The sequence below is a fragment of the Microtus oregoni genome, unplaced genomic scaffold (genome assembly GCF_018167655.1).
Source record: "Microtus oregoni isolate MIOR12 unplaced genomic scaffold, Mior012 000002F_ref0000024, whole genome shotgun sequence".
NCBI classification, from domain to species: Eukaryota; Metazoa; Chordata; class Mammalia; order Rodentia; family Cricetidae; genus Microtus; species Microtus oregoni.
In genome coordinates, this window is record NW_024543061.1 from 13,455,056 (window position 1) to 13,472,698 (window position 17,643).

Genomic DNA, 17,643 nt, shown 5'->3' on the forward strand with positions numbered 1-17,643 from the left:
TAGGCATGAAGTGTAGGAATTCACATGTTTTACAACCTCAAGTGGTTCTTTATTAATGTTAATCACAGCACACAGAGGGGACTCCCACATCACCTCCCCTTTTCTGTTTAAATAAAAAAGGTTTTAAATTTAACATAGTAAAATTACATATAACAATTTAGGTATCAAGCAAGAATTACAGTTATCATATTTCTATTTACCTTGCCTTTTATCATAACTAAGGAAAACTATAACTACCTATCTATTCTTCAACTCTACCAAAGACTCCAGAAGGATATATTACCTAAGTAAACAGGAAGTGCATTATAAGCAATTTCCAAAACTCTAGAAATGACAGAGACATCTTGCTGCCTGGACAGTTACCAAAAGTTCTTCTTTACCATTGGGGCATCCATCTTAAGCCCAAGGCCCATAGTATCCAGCAGACTTTTCCATGGAGCAGGAAATTTCAAAGACAGTTCAGTCACTTTCTTCTGTATCCTGCAGAATGTCTCGCAGACTCTTTCATGAACAAGGAACCCCGAAGGATCATCTCACCTTCAGGCAAGTTCAGCAGTCATCTCTCTGTGGGTACTGCATGTCTAGCGAAGCAGTCCAGGCAAGAGCAGTTTCTTGCCCAAATGGCTAAGGACCCTCTTCAGTGCCCATCTTCCTCTCGAAGTAATTGGTGCTGCCAGGAGCAGATGTGTCTCAGTGTCATGAAAAGTCCTAAGTTATTAAAACATTTTAAATGTCATATTCTGAAGGTCTCTGAAAGATTTGAAGAATACCTATCTAACTGAAATATGCCTCTATACATCTAGAAAATCTAACATGACTACAAGCTTAACTATTATAGATGATTATCTATTAACTTATATTTCACTACAAATGGCACCCAATGTGGATAACTGAATCCACAGAAAGCCTGAGAAAGCTTGGGAAAGAATAGGGTAAAGCATGTTTTCTTGGTAGCAGCAATTTCTCGGGTCTGCTCTGCTTGCTAGAGGCAAGCAAGCGCTCTCATCTAAGAGAGGCTTCCTGACTCAGCTTTAACTGAAAAATCCTGCAGCTCTTTTAAGAGGTCCTGCCATGAAACACTTAAATGGTGTTGATGAAAAGCTGAATGCATGCTTTTCAGTTTTCAGCCAAAACCAGGAAAAACGCTGCACCGTTTTAAAAAGCCGGCTTTCTGGGCCATCCTGCCAGGGTAAACTCTGACTCTTTGAGGCAGGCAGTCCGACTAACACCAAACCTGACACTTGTGTCTCCTTTCTGTCGTTGGGACCCAGATCCTTGGTGTGTTTTCTTCACCATCCTCCTTTCACCATTCTTAGTCCACCTACCGCTGCCCCCTCTTCCTCTTGGTCCACCCTAGGCTGTGCCCCAGGTTCCTCTTCAATCTGTGCCAACACTGCAATGAGTACCTAGGTCTTGCCTCAGAGTTGATAAGGGTGCAGCGTTCAGCCAGCTGGGCTAATTCCTCACCTGTTGTGAAATCCATTTCTCATAAAACTCCCATTCCCATGTATGTAACCTCCCTGGGCTAATTGCTCCCCTGTTGTACAATGCATTTCTCATAAACCTCCCACCCTGATGGACAGCGTCTCCATATTTGTTGCTCACCTTTCTGGACAGCCCACTCCAGCCATGTTGATTCACTGACTGATTTCTCAGTTTCAGATGTCATTTGAAACAGTATCACCCTAGCAGGCCCTCATATAAGCCCTTCTGTACGTGTGTTCCCCCTGCTGTTCCAAGCTCTGCTCTTTCTGGGCAGTGGAGGGGAGAAAGATGGGTTGGATTTCACAGTACGTCTACTTACCCAGGTGTGTCTTTGGGAGAGCTAAATCCAGATAGTAATCCAGTGAAGTAGGTGTTTTTGGATTCGGTCAGCTCAAATGTAGGCTTACCCTTCCTCCCACTGTAGTAATATGGGCGGCGGGGCTGCGTCCCCAGCACCCCTTCTGCCCACATGGCTAGCTTATGCTCCGAAATAACAACACACAAACTGTATTCATTTAAACACTGCTTGGCCCTTTAGCTCTAGCCCTTACAGGCTAATTCTCACATCCCGATCAACCCATCTCTAATAATCTGTGAGCACCGGTCTTACCGGGAAAGGTTCAGCATGTCTAACCTGGCGGCTTGCTTCATTGCGTGTGTCTGCCCGGGAGAGCGGAGCATGGCATCTCTCTGAGGCGTCTGCTCCCGAGAGGAGAGCTGTGGAGTCTGAGCTCACTTCCTCTTCCTCCCAGCGTTCTGTTCTGTTTACTCCTCCCACCTATCTCTAACCAATGAGAGCCAAGCAGTTTCTTTTTATTTAACCAATGACCTTCCTCCATCACTCCCACTCTGTGGATACTCTGTCTACTCTCATGCCAGCAATTATTCGTAAGCTCAGTTTGGCATTTCATTGTTTACTTCTCTGAAGCATCCATTCTACTCTTGTCTCAGTGGCTGATTCTTACTTTAGTGAAAGTTTGGGGGTGCCTGTAACTGGTGTCCTGTCTCCACGGATTCATCGCTTCTCTAGGTTCCCTTCAGCCACCCTGTAAGATCCTGAAGTCTCCTCCTGCTGCTGGTTTTGTATGGCAGCCCAGTCACTTACTTCCTCCGTTCCTAAAATTCTCTCGTTTCCAGAGCCGGTGATGTGGCTCATTTGTCACCATGCCTGGTGACCTCAGCTTGCTCTCCAGGACCCACGTGATGGAAGGAGGGAACTGATTCCTTCCTTCAAGCTCTCTCCTGATGTAATTTCAAAATATATTATATATAGTTAATTTATAGATTTATAAATTTTATACATAGAATGCTAGGCATGAGCAGCTAGAGCAATGGCTCAGTGGTTAAGAGCATCGCCTGCTCTCCCAAAGGTCCCGAATTCGATTCCCGGCAGCCATCTGTCATGGGAAAAAGGGGGGCTGGAGAGATGGCTCAGAGGTTAAGAGCACTGACTGCTCTTCCAGAGGTCCTGAGTTCAATTCCCAGCAACCACATGGTGGTTCACAACCATCTGTACTGAGATCAGGCACCCTCCTCTGGCGTGCGGGCATACATCGAGGCAGAATGTTGTATACATAATAAATAAATAAATCTTAAAAAAAAAAAGAATGCTGGGCATGGTGACACGCGGCTTTAATCCCAGCACCCAGGAGGCTGAGGCAGGCGGATCTCTGAGTACAAGACCAGCCAGGTCTACAGAGTTAGTTCTGGGACAGCCAGGGCTTTGTAGAGAGATCCTGTTTCCAAAACCACAGAACAAACAAAATGTTTGTACATAATTGGAATTATATAGCATGTAACAAAGCTTTAAGTTTCCTGTGACTTGATCGAATAAGGTATGAATAATAATAATAAATTCTAACAATATGGTATTAATATCAATAATAATTTACTTTTACTTATTCATCATTGATTAAGAAAGCTTCATTTTTAGACATTCTCTTTCCATCTAATGGAAGTATAGACAGTGATATTGAATAATATCACTGTTTCCAGCTGCCTTTTATAGTACGTATAACATGTCTGGCCTTCAGTAAATTCTGACTAAATTTCCTTGAAGATAAAATATTCTACAGATGGACTAGAAGCTTCCCCTGTTACTTTTTTAAAAAGATTTTTTATGTCCTCCACCTTCCTCCCTCCTCTTCCCTCCTGTCCTCCCTCCAACCTTCCCTCTTCCCCCTTCAGCATGTGTGTGCATATGTGTGTGTATCTGTGCATACTTGCATGTAGGTGCCTGAGGTTGGAAGACAGTGTCAGATTCTCTGGAACTGAAGTCACAGGCAATTGTGTGCCATCTGACATGGGTGATGAAACTAGAGCCCTGAAGAGCAGCAGGTGCTTGTGATCACATTTCCTCACCAGGGCTTTAGTAAGCATTATTTCCTTCTCAGACATATAGGCTCTTCAAAAATCCATTACACTTTTTATGTATAAGTAGAAAAATATATTCAAAGATATGCTTTTAATAAATGAAGTAGTCAGTGAAGCCATAAAGCTGGGGCCGTGACCCAGTAGCCTAAGTAAGGATAGGGTAACCTTGATGCCCTGGGGAACCCAAGCACTTTTGGAGAAGGAGAAGAGAGCCGGGAGAGCCCAGGAGAGACAATAGACTAGTCCTGAAGAAACTATATTCAAGTGAGGGAGACAAGAGTCAAATTATATTTAAAAAATTAAGTCTGAATAGTATGGCCCCCGGTACTGAAGCTGGAGGAGAGTGTCTATGGGAAGATTGTGGAAGCAGTCTCTGCAGGTGGGGTGGAATCGCCTGTGAGTCTAGCTCAAGTGTTTCCACGGTTCATGCCATAATTCTGCTTCTGTTGTTGTGATAAATTATTCTGATGGCGGCAGCATCTAAGGAAAGTTTGTTTTATACTTACTTATTAGGGGTGAGGCATGCATGCTGACACACATAGGGGTCAACTTTTGGGTGTCCGTACTTTCCTTCTACCTTGTGAGCCCTAGGGATTGAACCCAGGTCAATCTTGACAACAAGAACCTTTACCTACTGAGCATCTCACCAGCCCAGAAAGAAGCAGGTTACAGCCTGTCATTTCGGGGAAATCACAATGGCTGGAACTCGGGACTGTTGACCACAGTGTATCCATAGTCGAGCAGAGAAAAGCGCACCCGTGTGTGCTCGTGCCCAGCTAGCATTCTCCACTTGCGTGCAGTTCAGTAGGTCTTCTCACCTTATTTAACACAATCAAGATAATCCCCATAGACACGCCCACAGGCCCGTGTGATCTAGACAATCCCTTATCAGCTTGGCATAAAGCACACATCACTTTTAAGCCATAACCTGTCCCTTGTCCACAGTGTCTCAGGTTAATCGCCTAAACTACAGTTCAACTTGAACAACTCCCATCACTTTATGAAATACAAAGTCACCGGAGCCAGGTGGTGGTGGCGCATGCCTTTCATTCCAGGACTCGGGAGGCAGAGGCAGAGGCAGGAGGATCTCTGTGAGTTCGAGGCCAGCCTGGTCTACATAGAGCTAGTTCCAGGACAGGCTCCAAAGCTACAGAAAAACCCTGTCTTGAAAAACAAACAAACAAAAAAAGGCACCTGGTAGGGGTGGCATACATCTTTAATCCTAGCACTCAGGAGGCAGAGGCAGGTGGATATCTGTGAGTTCAAGGCCAGCCTAGCCAGTTCCAGGGCAGCCAGGGCTACACAGAGAAACCCTGTTGGGGGGCGGGGAGAAGAAAAGAAAAAAAAAGTCTCTTCACTGTGACTTTTTTTTTTTTTTTTTTTTTTTTGGTTTTTCGAGACAGCATTTCTCTGTAGATTTTGGAGCTTGTCCTGGAACTACCTCTTGTAGACCAGACTGGCCTTGAACTCACAGAGATCCGCCTGCGTCTGCCTCTCGAGTGCTGGGATTAAAGGCATGCGCCACCACTGCCCGGCGTGTTTTTTAAAAATAAAAAACAAGCTGTGTATTGGTGCAAAAATAAACATTTCAAAATGGAAGAATGGCATGAAACAGTCTCACTTAAACAAAATCAAAACCCAGCAGGGTAGACAGCAAACCTGCAGCTCCGTGTCCAGCCTCTAGAGCCATGATAAAATCATCCAGGCTTCTATAGACTTGGATATACCCACCCCTCCAGCTCGTCCACCTCTGCTCAATGCGGGTTCTTCCTGAGGCTGGCTATACTCCACCCCTGCCGCTCTCATTGACTGATGAGCCAGTCCTGACATCTTCAGTATCCTGATGTTTCCTTGGAAACAGAGGTCTCACCTTCACAGCTTCACACAATGCTATTTCCTGGCCTCTCAAAATGCACCCTTAGCCTCAGTTGCTTTCCATGACACCCTTAGTCTTGGGGTTTTTAGACTTTGAACACCAGTACCGTGTGGAGGATGGTATGGCATTGTCAAGTTTTGATGCCAGCTTAAGATGTAGCCAGGCCCTTGCTGGACCATAGATGTATCAGCTTCATGTGTTGATCCTGAGGATGCTCTTGGATGCTCCTCGGCAGCAGCCAGAATGCACCATTCTGTCTCGAAAGTTCTGCCAGAACAGACTGTTATCTTTAAATTTAACTTCTCTCAGATTCTCAGGACATGGGGTAAGTGAAGCCAGATTTCTGACCAAGGCATCACACGAATGGCCACTGTTTCCATTGCTGATGTATCGTTTTCTTCTGCAAGCTCATGAGCCAGGCCTCCCCGTCTGCGAATCCATCAGTGTCTGTAGCTCTAAACGCCCACAGGAACAGCCGTAAACGCTGCTCAGTAGGCCGACCGTAGAGTTTGAAGACTTTCCAGGGTCTTGGCGTTGTGACGTCTCATTTAAGGCTTCTGCATTACTTCAGCAAAGGTTGCCTAATAAGGTCTTTGGCACTTTTCTTTAATGCCCTTCAAGTAGAATGAGACAGAATGGTAGTAATTATTTCCAGTGTAGCGTATCTGCTGTGTTGTAGCTGGAGCTGAGGGAGAGCAGGGAAAAGAAGAAGGAAAATGAAATGACTCGAGAGTCAGTCTCCCCATGTTCATCTAAGGGACCGCTTGCTTTCACTCAGGTCCTCTGGAAGAGCCCTGTCTCCAGCCTCTAGACATGTTCTTAGGTCAGGCCAGGGTAGACCGAATAGACCTCTGGTAAGGAGAGGCATTCTCTGATTCTGTGCCACACACACTTGCTGCATCGTTAGATAGGAGAATCCCAGTTTCTGGTATTTACTGTTTGGTGCTCATAGCTGTGGCCCTGACTCTTTAGCCATTTATTTATTTAAATCACATATTATTAATATAAAACATTTTATAAACTTAACATGTCACATAGCCTTATAAATTTAAATGTTTTAAGAGCTTTTCCTTTTTTTAAAAAAAAATCCAGTTTTAGCTGGGTGTGGTGATGCTAATCTCAGTACTTAGAGGCAGAGGCAGGTGGCTCTCTGTGAGTTCAAGGTCAACCTGGTGAGTTTGTTCCAGGACAGCCAGGTCTCTGTTACACAAAGAAACCCCGTCTTGAAAAACAAAATAAAACAAATAAATCCAGTTTTTAAATTTAAACTTAAACTCCAAAATTTCCTCTTAAAGAAGTTTAAAGTCTCTCAATTATGAGCTCCTGCAATATCAAAACTAAAGTAAAATCAAAAACCTTTTTTTTTACTTCAAGAGGGAAGAAGCAGGACACAGCCACATCTGGACCCGGCAGAGCCAAGCTCCAAACAGAGCAGAAAGCTTCGTGCTTAACAGCTGGGATTTGCCCACAATCCTTGGACTTTGCTGAGGGCTCGGGTCACCTCTCTGGCCCAGCTTCAGCAGCTCACAAAGCCTGCCTTCTAGGCCCAGCCAGCTCCATTTCATAGCAGGTGCTGTTTCTGGTGGCTGTCACTGGCCCGGACATCCCACAACTTGTAGGGTCCTTCCCTGGGCTCTCCTAGGAAGTCCAGCGCTGCTGCACAGTGACAAACATCAGCTCTTCTCCGTGGTAGCCATAGCTTTAAAACCAGCACCACCTGGTTGACTCTTGTATAAGTTTGGCTGCCAGCACAGGGTTTTTCCTTGCATATGAATGTGTGAAGCTTTGATACCTCTTAAACAAGTGTTGTTTTAAAATTCTATCTTTCATAAACCTTATTTTCATAGCTTTGTTTTCAGGGCAGGATTTTTTTTTGTTGTTGTTTGTTTTTTGTTTTTCGAGACAGGGTTTCTCTGTGGTTTTGGAGCCTGTCCTGGAACTAGCTCTGTAGACCAGGCTGGACTCAAACTCACAGAGATCCGCCTGCCTCTACCTCCCAAGTGCTGGGATTAAAGGTGTGTGCCACCACCGCCCGGCTCAGGGCAGGAATTTTTATACAAAAAAGAAAAAAAATCCATCCTAATCCAAATTGTCTTGGAGACCTGTTGCCTCCTTGGTTGGTTTATGCTGTGTGGTCACCTTTAATCCAGATGGCAGTGAAGTCACATGACATCCATCCTCTCCAACCCTAGCAAAGATGGCTGCCTACTTCCTGATGGGGGAACAACATCTAAGTTGGTGGCAAACCACGTGTTGTTAATATTTCAAAGTGGCCCCGTGCCACGTAGTTAAGATTACCTATGCATAGATTTTTTAACTATCATACCTATGCATAGATTTTTTAACTATCAACCCTGTTACGAGTTTTGTTAACTTTTTCCCACAGATTTTACAGATTTTTAACCATATCCAATAAAGTTACAAGTTTGGAAGTACAGAATGTTCACATAAAACAGTAGTCTAATTTTTTTTTTGGCTATTCTACTTTGCTTTATTCTCCCTGTTACAGCATCAGGTTGCTCCCCTGACCCTGGACATAGAGACTTTAAAAGCACGCCTGCGTCTGAAAAAGGGGAAGCCATGACCCAATCCAGAGAACAGTTTTTCAATAAAATGGAGGAACATAAAAACAACTTTAATATTATACACACTCAAAAGATGTTTGATCCCTTCCAAACTGAATCCAGTAGCCAGAAAGCTCAGAGATAAATTCTGAGCCCTGGCCATAAAAGCTGCCCTGGTGGCAAGGGTGACTGGTGGCTGGCAGCAGCAGAAACAGCAAAAATATATCCAAGAAACGCACAACGCAGAAAGCTCATACCCTCAAAGAAGAACAATCAGAAATGAACATGTAGTCGCCACTCTGCAGCTGTACCTTTCATTGATTCTGATCTGCTGCTTTCTCAGCTCCATGCTTGCAACAAAACTTATGGACACTCCAGAAGCACAGCCCCATTGACAGACAAAACTTTCCAACAAGACAGACAGACAAAACTTTCCAACCAACCAGAACCAGGCAGGCTTCACTATTTACCTGATGTCTCACTGTTTTCCCTGAATGGGAGAATATTGGGGTCCCATTGAACCCCCTCCACATCACAGACCAGGATCTCACAGAACAGAACCAGACCGTGACTCCCCAGGAGGCCTCGGTAGATGCTGCTGCTTTTCTCAGTATGGCATCTTACTTAAGTCTGTAAAACCATGGCCGCCCTGGAGCCTTGAGATGCCTCAAGGTGAGTGCCTCCTGCAGTGACCTCTCAGCCCAGTTCCAGAGTGAAGGTCTGACTTTAGAATTTGGGTGGGTGGTTTGAATCTCACTGGGGCCTCCAGAAAATGTTAATCCCAACAGTTGAGAATAAGATTACTACCAGCATTTTTTACACCAAATTTGAAGCAAGCTTTAAATACTGGCCAAGTTTATTTTTCCCTCTTCCTGTTTTATTATTTTGTAAAGAAGCTCTCTCATTTGTGTCATCTCTAAACATTTCTGTATAGATAGCTAAAAGGAAGGCCTTTTGAAGAAATTTTAAATTTTATTATTGTGTGTGAATGTGTGTGTGTCCCTCTTTTGGTTAACAGTATAGAATTAGGAGAAAATATCAATGAGATCCATGTCTGATATTAGAGAAAAACAGTTGGTCTCTCTCTCTTTTTCACGCACACACACACATAGACATGCATGTGTCACAGTGCATTTGCAGGGGCAGAAGACAACTTTCAGGTGTTGATTCTCTTCTACTGAGTGGGACCCAGAGATCAAAATCAGGTTATCAGACTTGCCTTGACCTATGATCTTGACTGGCCATCTTGCCAGTCCCCTACTCCAAATTAAGATTTTAAATTTTGGAATTGTTATAGATTCATAATGTGACAATCTGTAGATTCTCTGTACCCTTACCCACCCCCCCCCCCATGGCATCTTGCAAAAGGATAGTGTTGTGTCTCAACAGTCACGTCAGCAAGGATACATCAAGGCCAACATTTCCATCACCTCAGAGTCCTTCACAGTGCCACACCCCACTCTCCCTTTTTTTTTTTTAATTTATTTTTCTTCCTGAAAAGTGTATGTAGCCTTTGTCCTCACCATCACCCTGCTTCAGCTTCCCAAAGGCTGGGGTTCTAAACATGTACTAGCACACCTCCTTTTCCCCGTAATTCCTGACATCCAGTGGTCTCTGGTTCTTTGGTTTTGTCATCTGAAGAGTATTAGATCGCGTACAGTGTGTAACCCTTTAGCATCAGCTCCTTGTAACTCCCTCTAGTTTCATCCACATTGTATTATGAACCCACCCCTTTATCACCAGGTTTATCACTTTAAAGTCTCTCCAGTATAATCACCTGACTGATGCTTCTCTCTTTCTTTCCCTTTCTCCTCCCAGGAATGCCAACTGAGTTCCCCTCTGTAAAGCTGAGAAGCGATTGCTCAAGGACCGCCCTGCAATGGTACACCCGAACCCAGAACAAGATGAGAAGACCCAGCGTGTTATTAAAAGACATTCTCAAGTAAGCACAGCCTCCAGGTCAACAGCATTAGATTCTGAGAAGTTTGTACCTGGAGAAGTTATTAGAGGAAACCACTGGGTTGAAGAAGTGGGTTCAGCCACAGCTGAGTAAAACTGTGTGTAGAGGAGTGGGTTTGTGCGCTGCTCACATTTAATAGGTGGGTTTGATGGGAGCACCATTCCTAGCAGCTGCTCAGTGTCGGAGCCTGGATGACTGAGAACAGCTTGGATGCCTGTTCTTCATGCCACTGCTTAGCAAAAGAGTCATTCTTAGCTATTGTGAGCTAATGTAAATCCGGCAAAGTGAGGCATCCTCAAGACTCCTAGGTACCACTAAATATAGAGCATTAGAGAAGACAGCAGATGTTGAAGCCAGGTGGTCCTTATATCCCAGCATCTAGGAGAATTAGCAAAGGAAGAACCTGGTGGGTTTCTTTGGTACCAAACCAAGTTGAAATCTTCCTTCTTTCTTTCTTCAAATTAAATCCCATTTTGTGCGCGTGTTTTCATACTCAGCAGTATGCTTTTGAAGGGCAGAGGGCAGATAGGTGGAGTCAGTTCTCTCTGGCCACCTTGATGTGAACCGTGAGCTCAAACTCAGATTGTCAGGCGTGGTGGCAAGTGTCTTTACCCACCAAGCTGCCTTGTCAGCCCTGTTTTTAAAAAATCTATTTATATTTATGTAGTGTGTGTGTGTGTGTGTGTGTGTGTTTGTGTGTGTGTGTGAGAGAGAGAGAGAGAGAGAGAGAGAGAGAAAGAGACTGAGACTAATTTAGGATGTGGGAAAGGAAGCAAAAGGTTCTATGAATAAAGACTTTGATCCCATTCAGTCCCAGTCAGCTGGTGTGTTTATTGAGGCTTACAACACGTCTACCACTAAATCAGGTGCCTGGTGTAGGACCTCAGACCAGACGGACCTAGGCACCCATGCTAGGAAGTACAGCAAAGGGAGGCACATGACACACATGTGGGGATGTCTTTAAAGCTCTTTCATTAAAAGAAAAAAAAAATCAAATTGGGAATCCAGCTCAGTGGTAGAGCATATACCTAACATGCAAGAAGTCCTGGATTTGAACTCCTGCATTCCATAGCCGAGGTGTGCTACTGTAACACTAAGGACGGGGAGGCGGGAGAATCAGGAGCTCAAGGTCTTTTGCATCTCTATAGTGATTTTGAGGCCATCCTGAGAAACGTGAGACTGTCTCAAAAAACAAACAACAACACAGGGTGCGGTGCAGGTGGGAAAGACGGCAGGAGAACTGGGAGATACTTCAGTCGCTAAAGTCCTGAGGACATAGTTTCAATCCCCAGGGCCCAGAACCACATTAAAGAAGCCAGGCAAGGTGGCATGTGCTTATAATCAGAGCTGGGGAAGTCTTAGAGATGGTTGGAGCCTGAAGCTCACTAGCCAGCCAGGCTGCTTGGAAAGTTCTAGGTCAATAAGAAAATAAGGATAGGAGGCAGGAAGTATCTTGGAAGGTAAAGGTACCAGCTAAAAAGCCTGATGACCTGGGAGCTATATGGCGGAAGGAGAGAACCAGCTCCTACATACAGTCCTCTGACTTCCACACAAGCTGTGACACACACGGTATGCCTACACAGAGATCACACACACACACACTATTGCATGTATGCCATATACTCTCGGGTTTAGAGAGAGGAGTCAGTCTACTGAGTTCATGAGATTACAGTCGGAAAGGTATCAAGCGCCCAGTGAGGTGCGTTCTCACTGTCCCGTGCTCTCCTTCGGCTCTGAAGAACTAACTTACCTGGAACTTGTATGTGGAAGATAGATTTTTTGTATGGAGATTTGTTCTCTCCAGGCTCAGCCGAGCCATTTTCATAGGCAGTCCCAGATCCTGGCCTTGTCCCCAATCCCCCGGGAAGGGAGAACTCCGGAAGTCTCAGAGGCTCCCAGCAAGCCCTCCCTCATGCATCGTCATCCTCAGATCAGCTTCCTTGGTGGTTCGCATCCGTTAGAGCCAGCATAGATTGCTAGGGGCTTTATTTTAAAAACTGCCTCTGCCTTAAGAAAATACATGATTTTTCTCAAAAGCTTATTCCTTAATGTTGTTTTTATAAAAACATAGATTGGAGAGTTGGAGGCATGTCTCCCAAGTACTTTGTGAACTTTGAGTGGACATAGGTTTGATTTCCGTCACCCATGTAGTGGCTCATAGCCTCCTGTAACCCCAGTTCCAGGAGATCTGACACCTTCATCTGGCCTCCTTGGGGCCCAGGCACACATGTGGTGAACATACATATATGTGGGCAAATACTCATACACATAAAATAGAAGCAAATAAGGCTTAAGGATGTAGATATTAAACTGTGGCTTAGACATTTTAACCTTTCATTTATCGTTGTTACTGGGGTCTTATTAAAACTGAGATCTTGGCTGGGCATAATGGGCGCACACCTTTAATCCCAGCACTGGGAAGGCAGAGGCGGAGGATCTTTGTGAGGTACAGGTTAGTCTGGTCTAACCTGGCAAGCTGCAAGACAGCTGGGACTACTTAGAGAGACCCTGTCGAGAAAAAAAAAGAACAACAGCAAAACACTGAAATCTTTAGAACAAAAACTAGACAGTCCAAGGACTGTGTGTGTGTGTGTGTGTGCGCGCGCGCACGTGTGTGATGATAAGCTAGTGTGAACTTATGAGAGCTGCAGAGAGCTCTTTGATGCACTTAAGTGTAACTGTTAGTGCTCTCTAATTACTCATTTCCCAGCCTTCTGGACAGAACACAGTTATACATCTCTTCTGTCAAAGAGACAGCATGGCGTGTTTAACATTCCTGGTTTCCCTAGTGCTATCTGTGAGCACAAGGACAGGTTTTAAAGACTTTCACATAGTATTTCAGTTTTTCTTTAAATTTTTATTGATGTTTCTAAGTGGTTTGATACATTAAATACAAAGTTCACTGATAAACTGAGTGGTTAAAAAAGTTGGGGGCACGAGAAGATTCTGTATTTGCTTATAACAAACACAATCATAAATGACTAATTTATCTCACCAGGAAATGACACCTTTCTTTAGTGCTCTGGTGACCTTTTATCAGCGGTTCTCAACCTTACTAATGCCGTGACCTTTTAATACAACTCCTCGACCATAAAATTATTTTCATTGCTACTTCAGAACTGTAATTTTGCTGCTGTTATGAATCATAATGTAAATGTCTGATATGCAGGACATGTGACCCCTGTGAAAGGGCTATCTGACCCCTTGGTTAAGAACCACTGCCTTAGATTCTGCTTTTATTCCATTTGAGTTAGGATTGCTCGTAGTTAGGCCTTTCTCTGGGTGTGATAGCCTGCATTACTGTACCTGATTTCCTCCTAGGTGTGCATTGGTTGTGTTTGGAGTGTGGCTCCTCTACAACCTCAAGCTGAGTCACACTGTTGAAGAATGTGACATGAAAAGAATGGACTACGTGGACCCTGACCACATAAAGGTAAGCTACCGCATGTGGTTTAAACCCAGCGTTTCCAAACACACACCGCCGCCAGCCCACCTCTACTGTGGGACATAGACCTGCTAGTGAAAATCTGAACAAGGAATGTTCTAGTTTCATATCTGTTTCTGTGATAAAAATAACCTGACCGAAAGCAGTTTAGAGTAGGAAAGCTTTATTTCAGTTTCCAGGTTACAGTCCCTTTCAGGGGCGTCGAGGCAGGGACTCTTAAGGCAGACCTGCTTGCTATTCCATGCAGAATTACCTTCTAACCGGGGAACTCACTCCCAGCCAAGACCACTATCAGAAGCCATGAAGGAGCACTGCTAGCTTGCCCAGGCTCATACTCAGTTAATTTCCTCGCGCAGGCCAGGACCACATGCCCAGGGAATGGTACTTCCCACAGTGGGCTGGGCCCTCCCACGTCAATTAACAATCAAGGCAGGTCCTGTAGACACGCTCATAGGCTAGTCTGGTCTGGGCAGTCCCTCAGCTGAGACAGCATTCTCAGTTGACTCTAGGCCGTGTCCAGTTGACAGTTAAAGCTGACTAGGTCAAAGGAAAAGCCAGTCTCACCTACCAAGGAGTTCATCTGTCGCAATGCTGCTGCCCGTCATCCTTCTAGCACAGCTGATGAAATCATTCTGTTGCTGTGCTGTGTCTTACTGGGCTTCAGTTATTGGGGGGGAGGGGGGTCTCTGCAAACAGCACAGCCAGTGGAGCAGTGATTCCAGGCAGGCATGAAGGAAGTCCAGTTCAGCATGACTCAGCGGCTGGTGCTGGTTCAGACTTCTGGAGTCTGACACTGCACAGTTTACTGTAGTCATATTTAAGTATAGTACAATCTGAAAAAAAGGGTTTCTGGTGTAGCACAATCTCATGTACACAGGAGGTGTTATTACATGCAAACTCTCCTCAAGGTACATGTCACTTCTTCCATGAAGAAGGGTTCTAAAGGCAGTTTACATACCTTGTCTCAGGTGCCCGAGGAAGGATGGGTGTGGTCTTGGTCATTCAGATAGTGCATAGGTCACCCGGGTTATTAGCCACCTTTGGTCCTGGTTGGAGGAGTTTGGGGGTCCTCTGGCCATACTAATAGTGCATCACCTAAGCTATTAGTACCTCCATTCCCAGCCTTCTGGACAGAACACAGTTATACATCTCTTCTGTCAAAGAGACAGCATGGCGTGTTTAACATTCCTGGTTTCCCTAGTGCTATCTGTGAGCACAAGGACAGGTTTTAAAGACTTTCACATAGTATTTCAGTTTTTCTTTAAATTTTTATTGATGTTTCTAAGTGGTTTGATACATTAAATACAAAGTTCACTGATAAACTGAGTGGTTAAATTCGGCAGAAGTGTTCGGCCCAGGTGGTGTGGCGGGAGTGAGCTCCAATAGGAACAGGTGTTACATGTAGTGTGACTCACTGTGCCATTGTCCTGCCTCATCCAACATGATGTCTCCACAGACGGTGGCCTGAAGGTTTGACCCGCTTGCCTGTATTCACGTCTAACGTAGGACGCTAGTGCAGTTAGTCTCGGTCAGTGCTTGGTGTGTGCCCGGATTCATGCGGCCAACCCAGTGAGCCTCGAGATCACTCTGGATATGTAGCGTGTCACCTCCCTCTGTCACAGCTGAGATGACCGGGGATTGCAGATGAAGCGGTCAGGCCAGGGTCCTGACCACTCTGTGGTCGCAGTGCCTAGAAGGCAGAGGCAAGAAGACTGCTTCGAGTTTAAGGCCTTGTGGCACCAGACCAGACCAAACCAATCCAATGGTACTGGATCCCTTGGGCCTAAGTTTTCCCAATTGGGAAATGTCGGGGGCAGTGTGGTGTATATCTGTGTAGATGCTTCCCTGTTTTTGATTTGGATTTGCCCGTTTCTACTTTTAGTCTGTATTCTTCAGGTGCTCCAGTTTTTTGTGTCCAGACAGTTAAACAAGCTGGAGGAGCATAACCCTGTTTAGTCACGGGTTTTTGTCTTCCTGCCGTCCCCCTGTCCTCTGACGTTTGCTGCCTCGTCTTGTTTCATCAGTGTTCCACATCCGCTTTGGGGCCAGTGTCCAGCGTCCTCTGCTTGAAGCTCCTTCCTCTGCCAATCTGTCTGGCCTTGAAGACATTCCCTGAAGCCCGTTCAGTTCCAAGGCTTTTCACAGTGCTCTTGGACCAGGGTTTCTAACATCCTGTCTATTTTCTGTCTCCTGGGAAAGGCCTAAAATAATGGCATTTGGTGGGGTTTACTGGATCACTGTGGATTCTTCTGTCTGAATCTTTGCTGAGCTTCCCCACTTTCTCATGCACCTTATTTTCCTGTCCTTTGAATCATGTGTGCCAGTGACTGCCTGCCTGCCAGTTGATGGCTCTGGAGTCCGTGTAGTAGAGGAGAGACTGGTCTCTCACGTGAGGCTGAATACACTGCGGGCACAGGGTAGACGTGGTGACTCTGGAGTCCGTGTAGTAGAGGAGAGACTGGTCTCTCACGTGAGGCTGAACACGCTGCGGGCACAGGGTAGACGTGGTGACTCTGGAGTCCGTGTAGTAGAGGAGAGACTGGTCTCTCACGTGAGGCTGAACACGCTGCGGGCACAGGGTAGACGTGGTGACTCTGGAGTCCGTGTAGTAGAGGAGAGACTGGTCTCTCACGTGAGGCTGAACACGCTGCGGGCACAAGGTAGATACTTTCTCATAGCACTGTGCGTGGAGTGCGCTTGTCATCCCCCATCTCCAAGCTACATGGTCTACAAGGGTGCTCGGCTTGCTTTTTTAGAGGTCAGACAGTTATACATATGTGCATTTATGTGTGTGCACACCACGCCTGGTTTTCCCATGGGTCTTTAGACTTGTGCAGCAAGCACTTTGACCCTCAGCCATCACCCCGCTCTTGCTCTGATTATTGTAACTATTGCTCTTTTTGACATTTTTTTTAGAAAATTATGTATATAGATGTTTTCCCTGCATATATGCCTTATATCTCAAGTGTGCAGTGCCCACAGAGACCAGAAAAGGGCATTGAATCCCTAGAACTAGAATTACAGATGGTTGTGAGCCTCCAGGTGGATGCTGGGAATCAAACCAGGGCCTCTGGAAGAACAGTGCCAGCCCCATAATCATTGTAGTTTTTGCTCATTAAAGTTCTTCTGGGCCCTAATGACTCTTGATAGAGACCAAAAGAAGACTTAGGACTGCATCTCTGAGACACCACCAAAAGGGAGGGAACACTGGCCTAGCCTGAAAGATCTGATTTGGGGCAAATGATGAGACCTGCCTATGCGGCCTTAATGATGGAAAGATGTACTGGACCAGTAACCAGACTGCAGGAGAAAGGGCTTGAGATCTTTTCCCTTTGCTACGCTCCCTCCCATATTAATTCATGTAAGTGTGTCACAAGTCTGCCGAACTGTAAATCATTTGAGTGGAATTAAGTTCATACAGTTCCCAGTAGTCTAAGGAAAGCTCTGCATGCAAGCTGGCTCTCAGGAGTCTCTGCTCTCGGTGTTGTCTGTTCTTTGCCTCAGGCGTGCCCTGTGATCGCACAGTAGAATTTCTGAAAACTGAACCTGCTGCATCTTGCCCCCCCATCCCCACCCCGCCAAGACTCTTGGTCTCTCATTATCTTCAGGAGCACATGGAAGTCCCTGAGTCCACCCTCGCCTCCCATCAGCCCAGCACTCTTGGTCTCTCATTATCTTCAGGAGCACATGGAAGTCCCTGAGTCCACCCTCGCCTCCCGTCAGCCCAGCACTGCCCTTGTTGTGTGCACTGGGTGGAGCTGCTCTTTCTTGTTACCCCTCAACCTCTTTCTCTCCACTTTATTGAGATGCAATTCACACATCATAAGTCACTGTTTAAAGCATATGGTGCAGGGTCTTTCACATATTTACTGTGGTGCTGCTTGGTGATGTGTATGGAGCCTTTCATCATCCCCCAAAGAAACTCCAGAACCATTAGCAG

At 45.5% G+C, this 17,643-nt stretch overlaps 1 protein-coding gene across 4 annotated transcripts in view; it reads left to right on the top strand.

Moving 5' to 3' along the window:
• St3gal5 (ST3 beta-galactoside alpha-2,3-sialyltransferase 5) overlaps positions 1 to 17,643 on the top strand; it is a 54,459-nt gene that overhangs the window by 16,096 nt on the left and 20,720 nt on the right. For 3 of the 4 annotated variants that reach the window (XM_041641178.1, XM_041641181.1, XM_041641184.1), the window contains exons 2-3: positions 10,117 to 10,240; positions 13,580 to 13,691. In XM_041641178.1, coding sequence (XP_041497112.1) covers positions 10,117 to 10,240; positions 13,580 to 13,691 — 236 coding nt within the window. Of the gene's footprint in view, positions 1 to 10,116; positions 10,241 to 13,579; positions 13,692 to 17,643 lie in introns of those variants that run through there. The other variant, XM_041641191.1, reaches the window with a different exon arrangement.